General features: G+C 38.3%; 2 protein-coding genes across 2 annotated transcripts; both read right to left on the bottom strand.

Moving 5' to 3' along the window:
- Positions 1–388: 388 nt before the first annotated feature.
- Positions 389–10,528, bottom strand: LOC131953878 (adipocyte plasma membrane-associated protein). Its single transcript, XM_059317288.1, has 10 exons — positions 10,419–10,528; positions 10,136–10,251; positions 9,421–9,513; positions 6,206–6,316; positions 5,742–5,913; positions 5,161–5,295; positions 3,104–3,296; positions 2,433–2,535; positions 1,425–1,564; positions 389–709 (listed from the first exon to the last, which is right to left on the bottom strand). Exons 1-10 carry the CDS (start codon positions 10,514–10,516, stop codon positions 617–619), a joined length of 1,254 nt encoding a protein of 417 aa, XP_059173271.1. The 5' UTR covers positions 10,517–10,528; the 3' UTR covers positions 389–616.
- Positions 10,529–12,087: 1,559 nt separating this feature from the next.
- LOC131953883 (adipocyte plasma membrane-associated protein) lies at positions 12,088–22,143 on the bottom strand. The gene is made up of 10 exons (XM_059317299.1): positions 21,870–22,143; positions 21,034–21,149; positions 19,744–19,836; positions 18,242–18,352; positions 17,770–17,941; positions 17,054–17,188; positions 16,287–16,479; positions 13,882–13,984; positions 13,376–13,521; positions 12,088–12,835 (listed from the first exon to the last, which is right to left on the bottom strand). The coding sequence occupies exons 1-10, from the start codon at positions 21,965–21,967 to the stop codon at positions 12,752–12,754; spliced, it is 1,251 nt and encodes a 416-aa protein (XP_059173282.1). The 5' UTR covers positions 21,968–22,143; the 3' UTR covers positions 12,088–12,751.
- Positions 22,144–22,786: the final 643 nt, after the last annotated feature.

Here is a 22,786-nt window from a genome sequence, read left to right as displayed (position 1 = left end):
AACTATCCCTACAACATAATGTAATACATACAATTATTTAATAAAATAAATTAAAAAATTAACATGGTTGTTAGTATACACGTTACCGGTACATGGACACGCCCACCGACGTGGCCGTGTACACAATTTAAATGGTTGGCCTGCAATCTACCATTACATCATAATGCCCACACAAATTTATTACGACAAGTGTGAAAAAAACTTACGAGGATACAGATCTAGGCCTAGCTGACGTACAACGAATGAAATTAGACCAGTGTTGCAAGAACAATATATTCATAGAGTGCGGGGGGGGGGGGGGGTTAATGTGTACGTTAGGGTGACATGAGGTACATAGATAAGGATATATAGCCTACATAAGTAAGGATATATAGCCTACATAGGTAAGGATATACCATAAAATGTAAAACTAACTTTATTCTTCAAGAACGGAATAATTGAAGAGGGTGATTCGATCCGGGAATCTTTTAAATATATTTAATGAGGGTGGGGAGAGAGGAAGGGGGTTGCAAAATTACAAGTTCCCTCTTAGGCTTTTTCTAGACCAAGTGGGCCTATATAAAGCTGAACAATGTATTGTTAATTGAGTTAAGCTTCAATGATTGTTGTCTGTGACTTATGCCGCGGTGCTGGTCGTCTGCTGTTTGAGCAACCTTTCTCGTGTGGCTGTCACTTGACCGTCTGCTAGCTCACACCGGCTGCGTTTAACCTGGTAGAAAAATAATTGTCTCAATAGTCACAAGTGTAAATAAGCTTGAGAATAGATGTGTTTCTCTTTTACTTGTCTACGTTCTCTCTGTGTGGGGGCAGAAGTGTGGGTAAAGGTGTGGGTAGGGGTGTGGGTAGGGGTGTGGCCGTGGGCAGAGGTGTGGGTAGAGGTGAGAGGTGCAAGCGTCATACGGTTAGAGTACATTTGATATTCTTTGCTTCACATTAAGACTATATTCGAGCCTTCAAAATAAGTTGAATTTAACGAGTCTAATTAAAAAAAAAAGAAAAAAAAAACAGCGCTAAAACCGGGCGTGGTTGGGATAATGGTCGCCATAGTCACGTGGTCAGGTAAATGTAAAACAAAAAGATTTCTGCGTCGGACACCTGTCAAGACGAAACAGAAGACGGTTGTACGAGGTGACCGGTACACAAGCTGTCTACACGTTAAATATGTCTTTGATCGCTGACTTAAGTATGCAAAAAATTTGTCGACTTGTCTCAGAACTTTAGTCTAGTAGACCCACCAGACAAACTCACTCAATCTTATCAAATAAAAACGTCAACAAAATGTAGAAAGACTTGTCATTTCAAGATGTATATCCTTGCCCCGCCATTATCCGAGACAAGAAATTTTGACCCACTACAAGTCACCAGACTCCACCTGCATAAAATTATTACCTGCAACCTGACAGTGAAAGGACAGTTGGAGTTACCTGTATGTAGCCATCAACAGTTATCTTGATGCCGCTTGTCTCAGGAAGGATAACTCTAGCCATGTAGGGCACAAGATGGCTGCCAACGTTGATGACTCCACCGGACTCGTGAATTTCGGTCAGCATACGTAATGTGGTTCCTGTTTGATGAACACATTTAGTTAATTACTACCTCTTGTTAAGATGGTAGTTTAAATAATAAAGTAAATGATTGTACATGGGGTCAGTTTTTTTAATCAATCTAGTTTGAAAAAATGGAAGTTTCGAGAAAAACAAGGTCTCCCCTAAGGCGGCCCAAGGTGGACTATTTCAAGAAACATTAAATCTGCTATAAAAAGTGCTAAAGGCCTAATTAAGTAATGGTAGTCGTCGGATGCCTTCCCTTTAGGGTCAAATTCTGCCGACAAGAGCTGTCCTGAGCTTGTTTTGGCAACTGCACCTCTCCCACCTCCCATTGAAGTACAGAGGTCAAGCTTATGACGGGCAAAATACTTCAGCTGTCTCAGGGGAGTTTTTTTTTCTACTTCCGCCACTGGTTGGGTCAAGGTCATATGCTGGGTCATAAAATTACCAACTATCGTTATCCGTGGGATCATGAGATTAAAAAAATTAACTGTGGGGACCATGAGACTACGGATACAAGTTACCTGTGGGGGTCATGAGACTACCAACACAAGTTACCTGTGGGCCATGAGACTACAAACACAATTTACCTGTGGGAGCCATGAGACTACAAATACAAGTTACCTGTGCGGCCATGAGACTACAAATACAAGTTACCTGTGGGCCATGAGACTACAAATACAAGTTACCTGTGGACCATGAGACTACAAACACAATTTACCTGTGGGATCATGAGACTACCAACACAATTTACCTGTGGGCCATGAGACTACAAACACAATTTACCTGTGGGATCATGAGACTACAAACACAATTTACCTGTGGGGGTCATGAGACTACAAACACGTTACCTGTGGGGGCCATTAGACTACGATCACAATTTACCTGTAGGATCATGCAGACTTCCGATGACAATCCCAGAAGAATCTATTTCAACGGCGATTGCCCGTTGCACAAAGTAGGACTTGAGCTGATCTCTAGAGAGCCACTGAAACGACGGACATTTGTTCATTACGGAGCAAATTTACGACCTTAATCACAATAAGGCCTACACTTTTGCTGATTTACTGTATTAGTCTACCATTTTAAAACTATCAAAGTCTTATATGGGGGTCATCCATAAATGACGTCACGCTTTTTTGACGGTTTTTACCTCCCCCTCCCCTCCGTCATACATCGTCACAAAAAGCCAGACCCCCACCCCTAAAATGACGTCACACCTCAGCCTACACCCCCCCCTCAAAATTGCAGTTTAATTTTTCTTAAAACATCGATGTTTTTCCAAAATCTTGTGTGAACTCTGTCTATATAGAGTATTTTAACCAATTCCTATTACAATTTATTAAATGGTTGTCTTAAACCCGAAATAACGTCTAAAATTAGTTTTCTAACATGGCTTTTTGATAATGCAAAAGTGTGACGTCGCACCCTCTGACCCCCCCCTCCCCCTCATCACACACCGTCACAAAATTACGGACCCCAACTCCCTACGAGTGTGACGTCATTTATGGACGACCCCTATTCGGACTCTTTAATCCAAATCCTAATAAGCTTACGTTAAATCCCATAGAGCGATAATCAGGATTTCCAGCGTTGAAATCCACTGGATTACGGATACCAGCGTAACGTGGATAAGACATGGCGACCCAGTAGGTCCCTCGACCTGACGACCGGATGTTGTCTGGGAGTCCGGGCAGATTGACCGCAAATGAACTCACATGAAGCCACGTGGGTCGTTTCAAACTCACCCTGTTGTTGAACATTTTAAAAATAAAGTGCGAAAATAAAGTGGGAGTGATCTTCCATAGTTGTTGAAGTATCTGATTAGATGGCATTTTTTTTTCGAGAAAAAGAATATTATGATTAAAAAATTATAAATTTTCTGAAGGTTTCTCAACAACCTAAAAGAGACTAAAACACATTAAATCTTGTCCCGATAAACCCCGCCACCCGAAAAAAAAAAAGAATAAATAAGAGAATATGAAACTTGTATATTTAGTTTTAACCCTAACCCAACCCTAACCCTATTCTTAATCCTAGCCTTAACGCTAACCCTAACCTTGAAAATGACCTTAACGGTAACCTTAACCTTAACCTTAACTTTAACCTTAACCTTAACCCCAGAAGCGGATAAGAAATTTAAATATTTAAATGCTAGACGTCAGAAAAAGGTGAAGGTTGCGTGCGTGCATTAAATTGGAGCTGGCAAAAAGTGGCGGGGCTTAACTTTTCTCCCGTGCATTTTTTGCATAAGTGGTGGGCTAATCTGTGTAAGATCCAATACCTCTTCCTATTAACGGCAATCGCCGATATAACTGCTAATAGAAACATACTTATGACATTTCGACCACTTAACTGAAACAGTACTCACATTATCGTGTTCACACACACACACACACACACACACACACACACACACACACACACGCGCGCGCGCGCACACACGCACGCCCGTCCGCACGCCCGACCGCACGCACGCACGCACACACACACACACACACAGCAACAGTGTTTCTTCCAGACTTTTTTCTCAGGGGGGGGCACTTGAAATTTTCAAGGGGGCGGTAGACTTTCTTCGGGCGGGGGGGGGGGGGGGGGCGGACACTGTTAAAAGTATATATTTTCTATATAAATTATATAAATTTCATTTCGTTCGGGGGGGGGGGGGGGGGCGAAGGTAGGTCTTTAAGTCGAGATTTGTAAAAGTTTCTTTCGTTTTTTACTTTCTCGTATATACGTAGTATAGAGAAAGTATTGTAATCGTGCAAAAAAAAAAAAATCGAGATTTTTACAAATCTCGACGTTTTACACCTCACTGATACGGAAAAACATAATTTTGCAATCTTGTCCGTATGTCTGTGTGTGTGTGTGTCTGTGTGTCTGTCTGTCCGTGTGTAAACACGATAACTTGAGTACCGTTACAGCTAGGTTGATGAAATTTCATATATAAGTATTTTATCAAAATCGTAGATCCGTATCAACTTTTGAGCGATTTCCGATAACCGGAAGTGGTACTTTTCCTACTTTGAATTTTTCAAAAGCCTATAACTTGAGTACTATTTCAGATAGATAAATGAATTTTCACATGTAAGTAAAAGATCTAATTCTCTACCTTCTGTTAAATTTTGAGTAATTTCCGTTGACTGGAAGTAGTAATTTACGCTACTTCCGATTTCTCAAAAAACTAATGTAAATTTTTAAAGTACTAATAATATTGCGCACTATTATACGCGTTTTTATTCGGCGTTTGCTTGGTGCGCAATGTTTTTTTTTTATGAGATTCTATTCTATTTTTAAAAGTTTAAGTATTTACAATGGATTAAAAATCATAACTATATCCCCAGTTACCATCCCCTGTTGTTTTATATAAGAATATTCGAGAAAGTTTAGGGGAGATCACTACCGGTTTATTTGCACGATGACGAAACGTCCCCTTATTTTCATACACGAGAAATTTAAAAAAAAAAAAAGCTCAGAATTGATAATAAATGTCATTGTGTATAATAAAAAGCATTTGTTACTTTCAACTTAAAAATATGCAAAATGTCTAAGATTTTGTAAAAAAAAAATGAGATATGCTAATGTGTCTCAATCCGATGTTACAGCTTTTAACCTGTGTATCCTGGCCCGACAGGTCTCCGTCACAAGCAGGTCGCCGTCTGCTGTAAGCTCTAGCCCGTTGGGAAAGTTGAACGTTTTGGCCAAAACTTCTGTTGTTATACCACTCTTTATCTCATAGGCGATCAGTCTGTGAGTGCGAAAAATTAGCAATGTGAACTGAAATTTTACATGTATAAAAACCATTGTAAACTATTTTTATGGCTGAAATTATGGGCTATTTTTTTTAAATTAAAATTTAAAAATAAATTAAAGTTAATTTTTTTCATACTCATACATTTAAAAGATGATTGCAAGTTGATTTACAGGCCTTTAATATTAAGCAACTACAAAAATAGGAATAGATTTCGTTTAAAAGTGACGGTTATTCAATTTTTGTGTGGGTTATATTACTAACGTATGATAAATATAGTTACAGAATCTACAAAGAGAAATGAAATGATTTTTTTTTAGAAAAACTTTCACTTTACTAAAATTATTTAGTTGTTAAATTATCATGACATTCGACAATTATTTCAAATAAGATTAAAACTATTTAACTTTAATTTTAAACACTTTAAAGTAGCTACTACCCACCTGCCCGTGGGTCTTCCATCCATACAAATATATACATCGTTAGGGTAGGTGTAGACGTCACTGGAGTCAGTCATAAAAATAACTCCGTTGGGAGAGATGACCATGTCGTTTAAGTGCACTGGACGTCGGCCGTTAATTAGAGTAGCCGATGAAAAAATTTGCTGGGTTTGGCCTAGAACAAAACGATTGGTACATTATGTTAAATAGATACCATACCCACATAACAGCAAGCCCAAAAACACATTTTTATAACTTCATTTAAAAGTTTGTATTCTGTTTGCCTGAAATCTTTCAACTGTCTTATTTAATAAAAATTATTCCATTATTCATTACAATGCTGAGAAGTATGAAAAAAAAAATATCCTAACTTGCCCTAACCACTGAACTTACAGCCGTTTGAAAGAAAAAGTGAGTAGAAAATTAGAAACTCCGGAGAATTAAGTAACAAAGCAAAACGTACTTACCGGTTAGCGGGTTGACAGTAAACAACCCTCTGTATGTATCCAAGGCAACCAGCAACCCGGTTGTTGGGTCACGTCTTAGGCTGAGCATCTGTCCACATGTCTTGACTGTGTCTATTGGAACAATGTTACATGCTAAAGTTTACTGTGTCTATTGAAACAACGAGAAAAATGGCCCGTTGAGGAAGGATACACCGGGCGCTAGGCTGATAGTGCTGTCTCTTTTCTCTAAACTAAAACCACCCCCCCCACCCCCCCACCCCCACCCCCACCACCCCCCACCCACCCACCACACCACCCCCACCCCCCACACCACCCACACACCCCCCCCCCTAAAAACATGTCTACCGTCCCATTCAACGAAATATAATTATATACTTTTTCCAGTGTCCGCCCCCTCCCCGAAAATTCTACCCCCGCCACCGAAAATTTCAAGTACCCCCACCCCTCTCCGGGGAGGAAAAAGTCTAAATTAAAACCACCCCCCCACACACACCCCACCCCCCCCCTCCCCCCCCCCCCCCACCCCCCCCCCCCCCCCTAAAAAAACATGTCTACCGTCCCATTCAACGAAATATAATTATATACTTTTTCCAGTGTCCGCCCCCTCCCCGAAAATTCTACCCCCGCCCCCGAAAATTTCAAGTACCCTCACCCCTCTCCGTGGAGGAAAAAGTCTGAAAGAAACACTGGTGTCGCGCATAGCCACTACGCGAAAAATTGCATTAAAGAAATTGCAAGAAAACCACTTTTTAGATTAGACACATTAATTAGGCGGTAATTTTATTATAGAGTATCGATGAGGAAATTTCTTTTGAGTTGGGGAGAGGGGGGGGGGCTCAGACGTTCTTACGCGGGGGTGGGCCTTCGCCCCTACCCGAAGAATTGTATGAAAGAAACTCTTCACGCAAACCACTAAGATTAGACCAAATTGCCTTTGTATTGAATGTTTACTCGATAATCAATGACGTCATATCAATGTGTGCACTATCCGGATTGAGATTATTTTCTATTCTGTGCGCTAAATGTGTCGACGTCATACTTCGTTTTTCGAATTACTATGCATGTTTTTAAATTGCTTGTCTTTTCTCTAGAGCGTTCTTGTCAGACAGATAGATAGATAGATAGATAGATAGATAGATAGATAGATAGATAGATAGATAGATAGATAGATAGATAGATAGATAGATAGATAGATAGATAGATAGATAGATAGATAGATAGATAGATAGATAGATAGATAGATAGATAGATAGATAGATAGATAGATAGATAGATAGATAGATAGATAGATAGATAGATAGATAGATAGATAGATAGATAGATAGATAGATAGATAGATAGATAGATAGATAGATAGATAGATAGATAGATAGATAGATAGATAGATAGATAGATAGATAGATAGATAGATAGATAGATAGATAGATAGATAGATAGATAGATAGATAGATAGATAGATAGATAGATAGATAGATAGATAGATAGATAGATAGATAGATAGATAGATAGATAGATAGATAGATAGATAGATAGATAGATAGATAGATAGATAGATAGATAGATAGATAGATAGATAGATAGATAGATAGATAGATAGATAGATAGATAGATAGATAGATAGATAGATAGATAGATAGATAGATAGATAGATAGATAGATAGATAGATAGATAGATAGATAGATAGATAGATAGATAGATAGATAGATAGATAGATAGATAGATAGATAGATAGATAGATAGATAGATAGATAGATAGATAGATAGATAGATAGATAGATAGATAGATAGATAGATAGATAGATAGATAGATAGATAGATAGATAGATAGATAGATAGATAGATAGATAGATAGATAGATAGATAGATAGATAGATAGATAGATAGATAGATAGATAGATAGATAGATAGATAGATAGATAGATAGATAGATAGATAGATAGATAGATAGACAGACAGCGAAACTATTATTATAGATATATAGATGTTACACGCTAAAGTTTACTGTGTCTATTGGAATAATGCTACACGCTAGCGTTTACTGTGTCTATTGGAATAATGTTACACGCTAAAGTTGACTGTGTTACACGCTAAAGTTGACTGTGTCTATTGGAATAATGTTACACGCTAAAGTTTACTATGTTACACGCTAAAGTTGACTATGTCTATTCGAACAATGTTACACGCTAAAGTTTACTGTGTCTATTGAAACAATGTTACACGCTAAAGTTTACTGTGTCTATTGGAATAATGTTACACGCTAAAGTTTACTGTGTCTATTGAAACAATGTTACACGCTAAAGTTGACTGTGTCTATTGGAACAATGTTACACGCTAAAGTTGACTGTGTCTATTGGAACAATGTTACACGCTAAAGTTTACTATGTTACACGCTAAAGTTGACTGTGTCTATTCGAACAATGTTACACGCTTAAGTTTACTGTGTCTATTGAAGCAATGTTACACCCAAAAGTTGACTGTGTCTATTGGAACAATGTTACACGCTAAAGTTTACTATGTTATACGCTAAAGTTTACTGTGTCTATTGGAACAATGTTACACGCTAAAGTTTACTGTGTCTATTGGAATAATGTTACACGCTAAAGTTGACTGTGTCTATTCGAACAATGTTACACGCTTAAGTTTACTATGTTACACGCTAAAGTTTACTGTGTCTATTGGAATAATGCTACACGCTAAAGTTTACTGTGTCTATTCGAACAATGTTACACGCTAAAGTTGACTGTGTCTATTCGAACAATGTTACACGCTAAAGTTGACTGTGTCTATTGGAACAATGTTACACGCTAAAGTTTACTGTGTCTATTGGAACAATGTTACACGCTAAAGTTGACTGTGTCTATTGGCCAAATGTTAAAACATTTTCGAACAAATTAAACGGAGATTCCTGGTTAAGCCATTGAAGTCAGCTGTCTAAAACAAATTAATTAAGTAACCTTTCACCGGCGTTATAAAAACGAAAAAAAAATAATTGTTGGCAACAAATTCTTGTCTTACATTTCAACATTCCGTTTGTTAATTAATGCCAACCCATTACAAGACAGTGGCCCTTATGGCCAATGTATGATATAGTTTTAGGATTTTAATGTTCGATCAAATACTTCACTGAATTTAAACGATTGGACACGTTTTTTTTATATTTGATTTCACAGTTTTACAAAATAATAAATAAATAAAAAAAAGAACATGTACTTACTGCAACCTGGGGGAGAGAGGCTAGCGATAAGTTTGGGAGGACAGGCGGCCACTTGGTAGATTTTGTTGTCAACTGTTCCAGCATAAAGGTTCGCTGTTGGTAGGGTAGAATTAGACTACATCACACCGGTAGGGTAGAATTAGACTACATCAGAACGGTAGGGTAGAATTAGACTACATCACAATGGTAGGGAAGAATTAGACTACATCACAACGGTAGGGAAAAATTAGACTACATCACAACGGTAGGGAAAAATTAGACTACATCACAACGGTAGGGAAGAATTAGACTACATCACAACGGTAGGGAAGAATTAGACAACATCAGAACGGTAGGGTAGAATTAGACAGTCACATCGGTAGGGAAGAATTAGACTACATCACAACGGTAGGGTAGAATTAGACAAAGTCACATCGGTAGGGAAGAATTAGACTACATCACAACGGTAGGGTAGAATTAGACAAAGTCACATCGGTAGGGAAGAATTAGACTACACCACAACGGTAGGGTAGAATCAGAACGGTAGAGAATAATTAGACTAATGGCTACATCAGAACGGTAGAAAATAATTAGACTAATGTCTACATCAGAACGATACTTTTTAAGGCAATATAATCCATTGTTTGACACACTAGAGATGGCGCTGCCTATCAAACACGTGATGCAAGACAAAACCAATCCATCATGCCAGTCCTGGAACTATGACGTCACTTACCTTCGTGGCTGACGAAACTGCTGGGTCCTTTGATGATGTTGACATGAACTCTCTCAGCTTTGGTCAGCACATCGTTTGGTGTCAGCGGTCCAGTCAGGGCCGGGGGTGTGGGGAGGCTGGGAAAATATTCAAACTTTAATTATAATATTGTTGGTTAAAGTTATGGGGTACACTTTTTTTATTCTACGAACACCAAAATCTCGCCAAACAATTGCATTTGTAAGAATTATCTCAATATCTGACTAAAATGATATATTTTTAAAAGTGCTATATCACATAGTACCTGTAGACTATCGGCTGAATGACTGGAATCGACTGTCCATTGACTACTGTCATCCCCAATAGTCTGATGAGATACCCGAAAATAACCGCAAAAATCATATTGAATACCAAACAAAATCTCGACAATCAATTTTTTTTTCGACTGTTCAATTTAAAAAAAAAACTGTCGAAATCTGCAACTGCACACTGTATTATTGATTTAATTACTGAAATTCGAAAAGATGGAAACAAAATAGTTAGCTTTATTCAACAAACAAAAGCTTGTTACAGATAGATTTCTGTATGTCCTATGTGCTCAGTGAACTTCATGTGACTGAAGACCCCTCTCATGTACAATGTAACCCCTTGTCAGACGATGGTAGGTTGGGGCAGGACATTTGCCTGGAACTTGAGTTGTTGGGGGAGGGGCTAGAGGAGAATGGGGGAGGGGATGGGGTTATTCGAATTAAAAACGTATTAACATGACTATGATCACTTTTAGGCATCTCTCCCCCGCCCCCAGTACATGTTCTCCGCCCCCCCCCCCCCAGCGAAAAAGAAGTTTCGAGTGCCCCCTCCCCTGAAATTTTCAAGTGCCATCTCCCTCCCCCCCCCCCCCCCCCCCCCCCCGAAGTTTCAAGTGCTATTCTTTTTTTCTGATACAAAAAGGATTTCCATAGAGCATAATTTGCTTCAATGTCAAGGCCGTCGCGGTTTAAACGTGTTGGCCTGCATGTTCTAAAACATTGGTTAAATACCTGTGTTTACAGTTACAGAACTTCTTCACTCTTCTGGTAAACCTGTTGTGGTTAGTTTTGTTTGACAGGTTCCTCCGCTCCGTGGCGTAGCAAGGGTTTTAGAAACAGAGGCAACAGAGAACACATACACATTAAGTCCACGTTTAGATAGCCGAGATAAAAATTGATTGAAATAATGACTTATTTCACTTTCATGTTTTAACATTATGCATTCATGTTCGTGTTCTTAAAAGGAACTCTTTCTTGTATTTGTTTTTAAAAGCAGCCCATACAATTGTTTATATCTTGGTTTTATTTCAGCATGAGTTATAAATAATAAAATATTTGGTTGTTTTTTTTTTCAATTTAGAACAACGAGAATAATTGTCTGCTTTATAGGAAAACAATGCAGCATGCGAAAATCTTCTTTTGCGGAGGTAGGAGGGGGGGAGGGGGGAAGGGGGGGGGGCGTAGTCAAGTCATGCCGGTATAAGCTCATGGTTGCTAAACCGAAAATTCCCGAGTTCGAACCCCCGGGCAGATGAGGCCCGATCGCTGGGGACAGCAAGCCATTTAGCAGAGAAAACAATTGCTGCCCTGTAGTTTGTCCTTGAATGTAGTTTGCTATAACATATTCATGTAATCACCTTCTACACTCCCGCCATGGAATCGCTATGGTTCTCTCTCTCTCTCTCTCTCTCTCTCTCTCTCTCTCTCTCTCTCTATATATATATATATATATATATATATATATATATATATATATATATATATATATTAATATATATATATATATATATATATATATATATATATATATATATATATATATATATATATATATATATATATATATTTGTTCAACAGAACAATACTCTTACATCCACCACTGATCGTTCTTTGTGCTGTGCAGACATGTACAGTCGTGTTTAAAAAATTGACATAAGGATCTGATGGTTTGCACTCTGTTTATTGATTTTATTAACTGGATTGGATTTTTAAAAAAAATTAAGATATTGAATTAGAAAACAGAAGCAATTAAAGAAACACAATGTGAAAGTTTATTTATCAAGTTATTTTTTAAGTTAATTAATACTAAAGTAACAATTGGTTTCACAAAGACTAAAGCTGAAGTTCATCTTAATAAGACAAAAAGAAAACAGTTCCTCAGTTAAAATTAGCCCAAACATACCCTAGCAACATCAACTATAGTAACCATTTTAACGCTTAATTAAAAAAATATTAAAAAGCCTGTTAGCAATTTTAGACTTTTCGAAGTTGTAGAAATAAAATAATTTCTTTATTTTCATGTATATGTGTGTTAAATATTTCGAATAATAAAATACTCTTTTTTTTTCTTAAAGTCTGAAGTGTCTTTCACTGGATTTAGCATTAAACAGACGTCACAGCTATCTTTTCTAATCTGTAGCCTAGCATTCTATTAATTAATCTCATAGTGTTAGAATGCACATTGCATTAAATACAGCAAATTTCACACATGTCTGTCCACATTCCACATTACTGAGCTATTTTCTCTACTTCTATGATGGTTGTGAACTTTCTGGTCAACTTTTGTTGTTTGTCAACTGCTTGGTTATACGTCTACAGTCTACATCTTTTACGGCTTTGGAGCATTTTTGGAAAACTCTTGTCGTCTGCTGGCCACTTGACTGTCTGGCAGCTGACACCTGCTTCGCGCTACCTGGGAACAAAGTACAAAGATTTAGAACATTTTCAAAAGTTTTAATGTAAAGAATTCATGGTTTCAAAGATTTAAAAATAAATACCCATCTAAGGTTGCTACATAGTAAAAGTTATCGAGATTTGCTAAAAATAGATATTAAAAACAAATTAATAAAAACCCTTGGGTTTTAGACGATAAGTATGGGCCCACACTACCCATTCAGATGGTCCTGTATCATCTCAAAAAGCCAAAGAAGACTCCAAAAGAAAAGCTTTTAAAAGAAGTATGTAACGTTGAGGCAAACACCATGAAATCGATAGGATTTACTGTGATTGTTAGATTATGTCTTGGTAGTTAGACTTACGTCCCTTGTATTATATGTTTATTGGTGATGTCCCTTTATTGTCGAGTCTCTGTGTACTGTTTAGCGAGCCGTGTTGTTTAGTTTATGTACTTTGAGTTGTCACAGAACGAAGACTGAGATAAGAAGCGTGATCAGAGCTGTGATATATGTAGGATTAAAAATCCTGTACCTCACGTCAGGTGACTCTTTCTTACCTGGATGTAACCGTCTAAATTGACCTTGGCCTTGACCGCACTGGCATCAGGGAATATAACTCTTGCCATATACGGCACAAGATGGCTGCCAACGTTGATCACGCCCCCGAATTCATGAACCTCTGTCAACATCTGTAGTGTGGTTCCTAGCATAAGAAATAACTTGACATTTACTCGCCGCTAATTATTCTAATAAAGAGAATTAGAAAATTAATGAGTTACCTCCGAGACAAACTGCATACAAAATGCAAAAAATATGTTTAGAAGTAATTAGCTTTTAAATTAAAAATAAAATAAAAAATTCTCATTTTTTTAAAAACTTTGCTTAAGGATATAACAACGATAACGGGATTTTAACAATACATAAAAACACTAACACTCGATAACACTGAGGATTGTAACAATGACACCGCTAAGTATTATAACCCTGATAATACAAGGATTATGATAAGGCTAAGGATTATAAGAATGATAACGGGATGATAACAAATACCACCGATGATTACCTGTGGGGTCGTGAAGGCTGCCTATCATTGTACCGTTAACATCTGTCTCCACAGCTATCGCCCATTTGGCAAAGATGGATCTCAGCTCGTCTTTTGAGACCCACTGTAAACACAATGAAATGCGTTATTCTCCCATTTCTTCTTCTTTCCCTCTCTCCCCCACCACCGCTAGCAATACTAGCTCAAACCCACACTACCGCCGTTAGTACTCTCCGCACTACCCCACTCTACCACCGCTATCACCACGAGCACTACCCACACTACCACCGCTATCACCACGAGCACTACCCAGATACCACCGCCAGCAACACTAGTACTACTAACCCACACTCCCACCGCCAGAACTACCAATCCCTACTACCAACACCAGCACGACTAGCACTACCACACTACCACCGCTAACACTAAAACTACTATCGTGATTACTACTTGCACACCTGCCACTCACTAAAATACAACGAGAGCTCAGTCTAAAAAAGTCTACTGGCAAATTTTTTTGTTTTGTGTTACATAATTAGAATTACGGTCCAACCCTTCACCGGCAGCCATTTTAATTTACCCATATTCATACAGATTAAAATATTTCATGACGCAAGTTTACACGATTACTAACTCAACTTTAAAACTTTTTTGACGAAACTACGCGATTTTTTTAAAATAAAAAAATGTAACTGTAAGTGAAGAATCTTGTCCAGGTTGCCTCCATAGGCCGCTACTAAAAATGTGGACATGCGTAACGCACTCTCACCCTGCCGCGTGTCACCAGAACACGAGAGTTTCTAATTAAATCTTGTCAGGTTTTGACAAATGAATGTAAAACATGCCCGCAAAAGGGCAGCAAAAAAACGATCACATTGTCCTACATTTGGTGCAGCAAAAGTTCTTCAACGAAAATAAGGTCATAAACTATCTCGGCACAATTTATTTTTTAGTAAACTGTCTGATCTCTCTGGTCTGTCTGGTCTGTCTGTCTGGTCTGGTCTGGTCTGGTCTGGTCTGTCTGTCTGGTCTGGTCTGGTCTGGTCTGGTCTGTCTGTCTGTCTGGTCTGGTCTGGTCTGGTCTGGTCTGGTCTGGTCTGTCTGTCTGGTCTGTCTGTCCTGTCTGGCCTGTCTGTCTGGTCTGTCTGGTCTGTCTGGTCTGGTCTGGTCTGTCTGTCTGGTCTGGTCTGTCTGTCTGTCTGGTCTGTCTGTCTGGTCTGTCTGGTCTGTCTGGTCTGTCTGGCCTGTCTGGTCTGTCTGTCTGTCTGGTTTGTCTGGTCTGTCTGGTCTGTCTGGTCTGTCTAGTCTGTCTGTTCTGTCTGGTATGTCTGGTCTGTCTGTCTGTCTGCTCTTGTCTGTCTGTCTACCTAACCTGTTTCGTATTGCATAATGTGTTAAGACCAGAGCCCGAAGTCAATTCTCGATGTGGAAATTTCGAAACATTTCATTCATTAGCCAATTAGTTCGCGAGCTGGCTAAGGACGACCGGTCAAAATCCGAATAAGAATACCGTTATCATAAAATTAGGTATATGCCGGTTATTAATTAATGTACGATATTAGTCAAATTATTGTATTGTGGTTAATTTTCTAACTTTAAAACTAATTTAATTTCGGGCATTACGTTAGTACGGTAAATCAAAACAACACTGTCTGTGTTCGGTCTTCACCCCCCCCCACCCTCACCCACGCAACTGGATTATTATCTATTGAACTTTCTAACTTGATTTGTGTGTATGGTGTCTTTGATTTCGTTCTTTGATGGTTGTCTCGCCTGGTTATTTACAGTGGGCCACCACATACAGTAGTAATCCATATTTGGCTGCCTATTTGCAAGCCTTTTCTACTTTTGTCATGCATATATTAGATGCTGTTTAAAACGAGCCGAGGAATGCATTACTGACGATCAAGTCACTGCCAGGAGAATTAAAACAGCATCACACAGGAACCTACTTCGGACATTAGCCAGGACATTTCGGGCAGTTCGCGAAGTGACCGACACATGCAAGAAATACAGTCGTATGTTGTCGGTGTTCTTTTTTTCTTTCTTGTTTCTGTCATTTATTTTTAGATGTGCAATTCACTTTCATCCATTGTTTCTATAAATTGTAGCCATTGTTTTCTGACTTTTCTTTTTTCTTCAATTTAAGTTGTCGTCTCCCTTCGTTTTTCTCATTTAATTGTAGCTTTTTTTTTTATCTCCCCTTATTTCTGTTATTTAATTCTAGCTGTTGTCTCTCTTTGTTTCTTCCTTTAATTATTTTTTAAAGCTATTTGTCTCCCTTCGTTTCTCTGTTTTAATTTTAGCTGTTTGTCTCCCCTAATTAAAACTAGCTTTTTTTGTGCCATTTAATTCTAAATTCGTTTTATTTTTTTTTATGTCTGACATTTAGTTCTCCCATCTCCGGTCAAACGAGCAACACTTACATTAAACCCAGAGGCTCTGTATTGTGGATTTCTGGCGTTGAGATCCACTGGATTACGGATACCAGCGTGACGTGGATAAGACATGGCGACCCAGTAGGTCCCTCGACCTGACGACCGGATGTTGTCTGGGAGTCCGGGCAGGTTGACCGTAAATGGACTCATCTGTAGCCATGTGGGTCGTTTCAAACTCACCCTGAAGTTGGTGCAATTTTTTTTTAAATGGGGAGGGGTAAGGGGACGTAAGTAAGAATTATGAACTTAAAGTTGTATTATTTTATTAACTTTTTGTTTTCATAATTATCTTTTCCCGTTTGTGCCCGAGACACGTGGGCAAATGAAGTACAGCTCATCTGTTTCAATGAAAAACTCGGCATACAAGTGGATAGTCAGCACTATGCCAGGCCGCCTTAGTTTCCTTAATTTACCCATCAGAGCTCATTGACGTTTTACTTATTTGAAATCGGATTCGAAATCGAGACGTTCGGGTTAGCAGTTTAGCTCTCTGCCGCTAGACCACGGCGCCCCATCAGCTTTTTGTTTTACTAATAAAAATATTATTCAATCCATGAAAAGAATGTTTATAACTTTTAAATAAGGAGAGTGCATTCATCTAAATGCCTCTTGTAAAAGCTTCGTTACAAGCCTATTCAAATAAACCTAACATACCTAAAATTAACATAACTAAGGTTATATTAATTAGCATAAACCACCGTTTAGGAGACGGAAGCGGCCCACTTAACGAGAGAATTCTTCAAAACTTTGACAACCTGTGTATCCTGGCCCGACAGGTCTCCGTCACAAGCAGGTCACCGTCTACTGTAAGCTCCAGCCCGTTGGGAAAGTTGAACGTTTTGGCCAAAATCTCTGACGCGGCACCGGTCTTCATATCAAAGACGATCAGTCTGCAAGGGTGGGACATTGATTCTTTTATTAGATCATCCCAATTAAAATGTGTTGATTTTCCAAACTTCTTTTTTAAAAGAAGTAGAACGATTAGTACAAATTACCAATTAACTAAGTCGATTATCGGTTTATGTAATGACGTCACGTCAATAAAATGATGCCAGGAAAATATAATGTCGAGGAAACTATTATAATGTTTGAAATCAGACTATAATAAATTATACTGCATAGTTTGATCCTTAATGTAATAAGTATTAATAAAACAACTTTGGTACAGCAGATTTTTAAAGCGCTGAGTGTGTGTGGGTTTTTTTTTAAATTATTAGTTGAAAACTGTTTTGAATAGATTTGTTAGACAATCGTAGGTTTAACATGTTGTGCTTAATCAAGTTATTCTAAATTAATGTATGTTAAATCCATCTCTTACATCACTTTCTTACATCAGTTTATTAAGTCATTTTGTTAAACCAGTTTGTTAAATCAAGTTTTGTTAGTTTAAGACGAGTATCGTTAAATCAACTTTCACTAAAAGAAGGTTTGTTTCGACAAGTTTCAGCGCCTTGTGGTACGATTTACCTACCTTCCAGTCGGCCTTCCGTCCATGCAAATATAAACATCGTTTACGTAAGTGTACGTGTCACTGGAGTCACTCATTACGATGACGCCATTAGGAGCGATAACCATATCATTCAAATGGACCGGGCGTCGACCGTTCACTGGCGTCATCGTGGAATAAATTTGTTTCACCGCCCCTGAGGGTACCAACATGACAGAATTGAAATGATACACAGTCGTTGACATAGTTTTTATAACTAACATAATCTCTTCAATCGGGATAGAAATAAACAAAAAAAAACAACATAGTGTACAAATGTATATTAATTTAACTATTTATCGTTTTTTGCTAAGTCTAAGAAGTGTGTAAATAAAATATTGAACTCATTATCTAATTGAATTTTTAAAATTTTAGCTACTGGAACATGAGTAAAAAGTTGGAGGGGGCACTGGTACAAAAGATGGAGTTTATAAAAGTATCTTGGTACATATCCTACCAGTTAGTGGGTTGACAAGAAATAGACCCCTGTAGGCGTCAAGAGTGACCAGCTGACCACTCATTGGGTCCATCCTTAGGCTCATCAGTTGTCCACACGTGTTGATGGTTGCTGCAAGATAGAAATCGCTTCAGTCCCAGACTCGTTGTACTGGTGGTTGTATGTTGGGTGATCTTTTAGGTGTAGGGTGGCTAAGTGTAGGGTGGTTGGGTGTAGGGTGGTTAGGTGTTTGTGGAGCGTGGTTAGGTTGTGTGTGTGTGGGGGGGGGGGGGTGATTAGGTGTTTCTGGAGGGTGGTCAAGAGTAGAATAATAATTTGAAGGTTTGTTCTATGTCTACATCCTTCAAAACATTCCCATTTATTATGATATACTTAACTAAGCATGTTGTAAAAGTGTAATATTTAAAAAAAAAAACTAACAGCAATCTTTTTAACCCTCTATCCCAAATTAATTTGACCACTGTCATTAATCAGCCTAACGATTTAATTCCCACGTTTTCTTTAACTTGCTTTCTCTGTGTCTTTGTTTGTTTGTTTGTCTTTCCAATCAAATCTTGCGATCGAAATTTCTGGCACTTCCCAGTTAGCTAGCGCGCTGAAATTTTCAGGGAAGCTTTCTTTTGGATGACCATTGAATATTCAATTGTTATTATTACTAAATTGATCAATGGAAACATTTTATTGAGCATTTTAGACCGCTATATAATCTATATATATAATTCTCCTCTGCTAGCCATTAGAAAAAAAACCAGCGACGCGTACCTCGCGCGCAGTGAAGCGAACGATCACATGTCGCCACAGGCTTAGGGGCAGAGAATTTAGCTTGAACCGAGTTTAAACTTACAGGAGGTAGGCCAGTTTGGGGGAGACGATATGGTCGAGTGGTTGGGCACACGATTGCTATCCCACTCGACACGGGTTCAAATCTATGTGTTCTAGTCAGTAACGTATTCAAACAACGTGTTTTTTACGAGTTGTCTTTTTACGAGTTGTCTTTTTACGAGTTGTCTTCGTTTACCCAAAAAAAGTGAAAAGATAAAATCGATAGCAAGATTTTAATGCAAACAAACAGACAAAGACTAAAAAGTAGAAAATAATAATCATTAAAAAAGTTTTAAAAAACCCACGTTTTCTGATTGAACTAAAAAGTAGAAAATAAATGCTATAGGCCCTACATCACAATAATGCAAGCGATCACTCTACTATAAGCGAGCAAAAACGTGGGGCGCCGTGATTTTCTTACAGTTTCTAATACTGTTGACTCTCTACAAGCTCCCTAATAAAAGTCAATAGTATTATCTAATCAATAGTAATATAACTTTTACTTCGGCGCCCCACGTTTTTCATCGCTTATAGTAGAGTGATCGCTTGCATTATTGTGATGTAGGGCCTATAGCATTTATTTTCTACTTTTTAGTTCAATCAGAAAACGTGGGTTTTTTAAAACTTTTTTAATGATTATTATTTAATCAAATGTGACGAGTGAGTTCAAATCAACTTACCACATCCTGTCGGGGAAAGTGTGGCGACCAGCCGAGGTGGGCAGGCGGCCACTTGGTAAATTTTGTTGTCCTTGGTGCTGACGTACAGGTCATCTAGTGGTAGGACACAACAGTTTTATATGCAACACAAACATTTTATATACAACACAAACATTTTTGTTGGACTCGAGAGGAAATAAAGTACAGAGAGAAACATGTCAATGACGAAATGTAAAAATGGATTTTAAAATTCAAAACTCAATAATATTCTTGAAGATCGTTCATATTCTTTTTTTGTGCCGGATATAATTTGTAGACAACACTTGGAAACATCTCAAAGAAAGATGTCCTCAGATGAAATGCTTTAAGAAAATCAGCAAACATAACAAAACTAACGACATAGACCATCCAATCTGTCAACATCACGACATAGACCATCTGTCAACATCACGACATAGACCATCTGTCAACATCACGACATAGACCATCTGTCAACATCACGACATAGACCATCTGTCAACATCACGACATAGACCATCTGTCAACATCACGACATAGACCATCTGTCAACATCACGACATAGACCATCTGTCAACATCACGACATAGACCATCTGTCAACATCACGACATAGACCATCTGTCAACATCACGACATAGACCATCTGTCAACATCACGACATAGACCATCTGTCAACATCACGACATAGACCATCTGTCAACATCACGACATAGACCATCTGTCAACATTACGACATAGACCATCTAACTGTCAACATCACGACATAGACCATCTAACTGTCAACATCACGACATAGACCATCTGTCAACATCACGACATAGACCATCTGTCAACATCACGACATAGACCATCTGTCAACATCACGACATAGACCATCTGTCAACATCACGACATAGACCATCTGTCAACATCACGACATAGACCATCTGTCAACATCACGACATAGACCATCTGTCAACATCACGACATAGACCATCTGTCAACATCACGACATAGACCATCTGTCAACATCACGACATAGACCATCTGTCAACATCACGACATAGACCATCTGTCAACATCACGACATAGACCATCTGTCAACATCACGACATAGACCATCTGTCAACATCACGACATAGACCATCTGTCAACATCACGACATAGACCATCTAAACTGTCAACATCACGACATAGACCATCTGTCAACATCACGACATAGACCATCTGTCAACATCACGACATAGACCATCTAATCTGTCAATAGCACGACATAGACCATCTGTCAACATCACGACATAGACCATCTAACCGCCTTTGCTGACAAAACTGCTGGGTCCGTTGATCAAGTTTGGGTGTACTCTCTCAGCCTTGCTCAGCACGTTGTTGATTAGTAGTGGACCGGTCAAAGGAGGGGGCGAGGGGAGGCTGTAAATAGATCAAGTAACTGGGTTAGGGTTAAATAATGGACCGGTTAAAGAGGGGGTGGAGGGGAGGCTGTAAATAGATCAAGTAACTGGGTTAGGGTTAGTGTTAAATAATGGACTGGTCAGAGGAGGGGGTGAGGGAGGCTGTAAATAGATCAAGTAACTGGGTTAGGGTTAGTGTTAAATAATGGACTGGTCAGAGGAGGGGGTGGGGGGGGGGGGTGAGGACGACGACGACACTGGTACTGGTAAAAGTATGTTTTCTATATAAATTCCATATCGTTGGGGGGAGGGGGGGGGGTTGACTTTCTTCGGGGGGGGGGAGTTAAGATTATTAAATAGTGAACTATGTTAAATGGAGTGTGTGTATGGGGGGGGGGGGTCTGGTTGTAAGTAAAATATCTATCGTACAATTTCGAGTTGCGCGCGTGTGTGTGTGTGTGGGGGGGGGGGGTAAAAGATATAGAATAGATTGTTGACGTAATCAAAATAACCAAAAATAAAGAAACCGATGAGACGTTTTATCTGTGATGAAACAAAAACCTAATATAAATATTGCAACATGGCGCTATAGTTAATTTGACCACTGAACTTCTTCTATTTTGCTAACAAATTGATTTTACTATTGTAAATATACGGCACTCAAATGCATATTTTCTGTGTTTAACATTATATAATTATATAATTAAACGTGCACTGTATTAACATGATATCAAGTTACCTGAAAGCTATCGGATGAATCATCGGCACAGATTGTCCACTGACGGTCATTACAATAGCAGACAACAGAAGTTGACCATAAACTCTAAGAATCTTCATTTCTTTCTGAATATTCCCCCTATCTTTCGTTATTAAAACAAGGAAAATGATACCTAAATGTTGATAGACACGTCCTAAAGTGTAAGCCTGGATATTTAATAGATAAAAATAAGCTCAGAAAAAGAAAACCCTAGAAGTTTCTCTCTATTAATAGCAGCAAAGGACGGCTGAACTAACTTGACAGATTGAGCCGTGTGAAGGGAGGTAACCGAGAAATTAATATCTAGTCTAACAATTCGTGGGAGTTTCGTTGGAAATCTTGGCCACGCCTACCTCTACAGCTATACTTGACTATCATAAAATGAACACCTTGTTATAGATACGTAGTCACTTAATATAAATGTTAAAACGGTTTAGTAGCGGTCTGTTAATTGATAATCCATATAGTGTTACAACTGTTAGCTTTTAAGTTGATAGTGGTAGATAAGGGGTCATCCATAAATGACATCACACTTTTTGGCGATTTTTACCCCCCTCCGTCTCAAAAGCAAGCGCCCCCCCCCCCCCCAGAGGCGTATCCAGGTTTTCGTTGTAGGGGGAGCGAAAAGAGCAAAAAAAGGCGCCGAATTTGTAACACGTTCTATATACTTGTATTATATATATATATATGTATATATATATATATATATATATATATATATATATATATATATATATATATATATATATATATATATATATATATATAAAATTACTAGCTGTATGTCATTACTTCGCTATGATGTAAAATAAATTGAAAGTAGCACTCTGAAGAAATAAGAAAAAACACACAATGTAGGCCGACAAAGCAAAAATTGTATCAATCTAAATAAAAAAAAA

Source organism: Physella acuta, unplaced genomic scaffold (assembly GCF_028476545.2).
Source record: "Physella acuta isolate Inbredline_101_S28 unplaced genomic scaffold, ASM2847654v3 ptg000961l, whole genome shotgun sequence".
Taxonomy (NCBI): domain Eukaryota; kingdom Metazoa; phylum Mollusca; class Gastropoda; family Physidae; genus Physella; species Physella acuta.
This window is presented reverse-complemented; position numbering and strand designations above follow the sequence as displayed.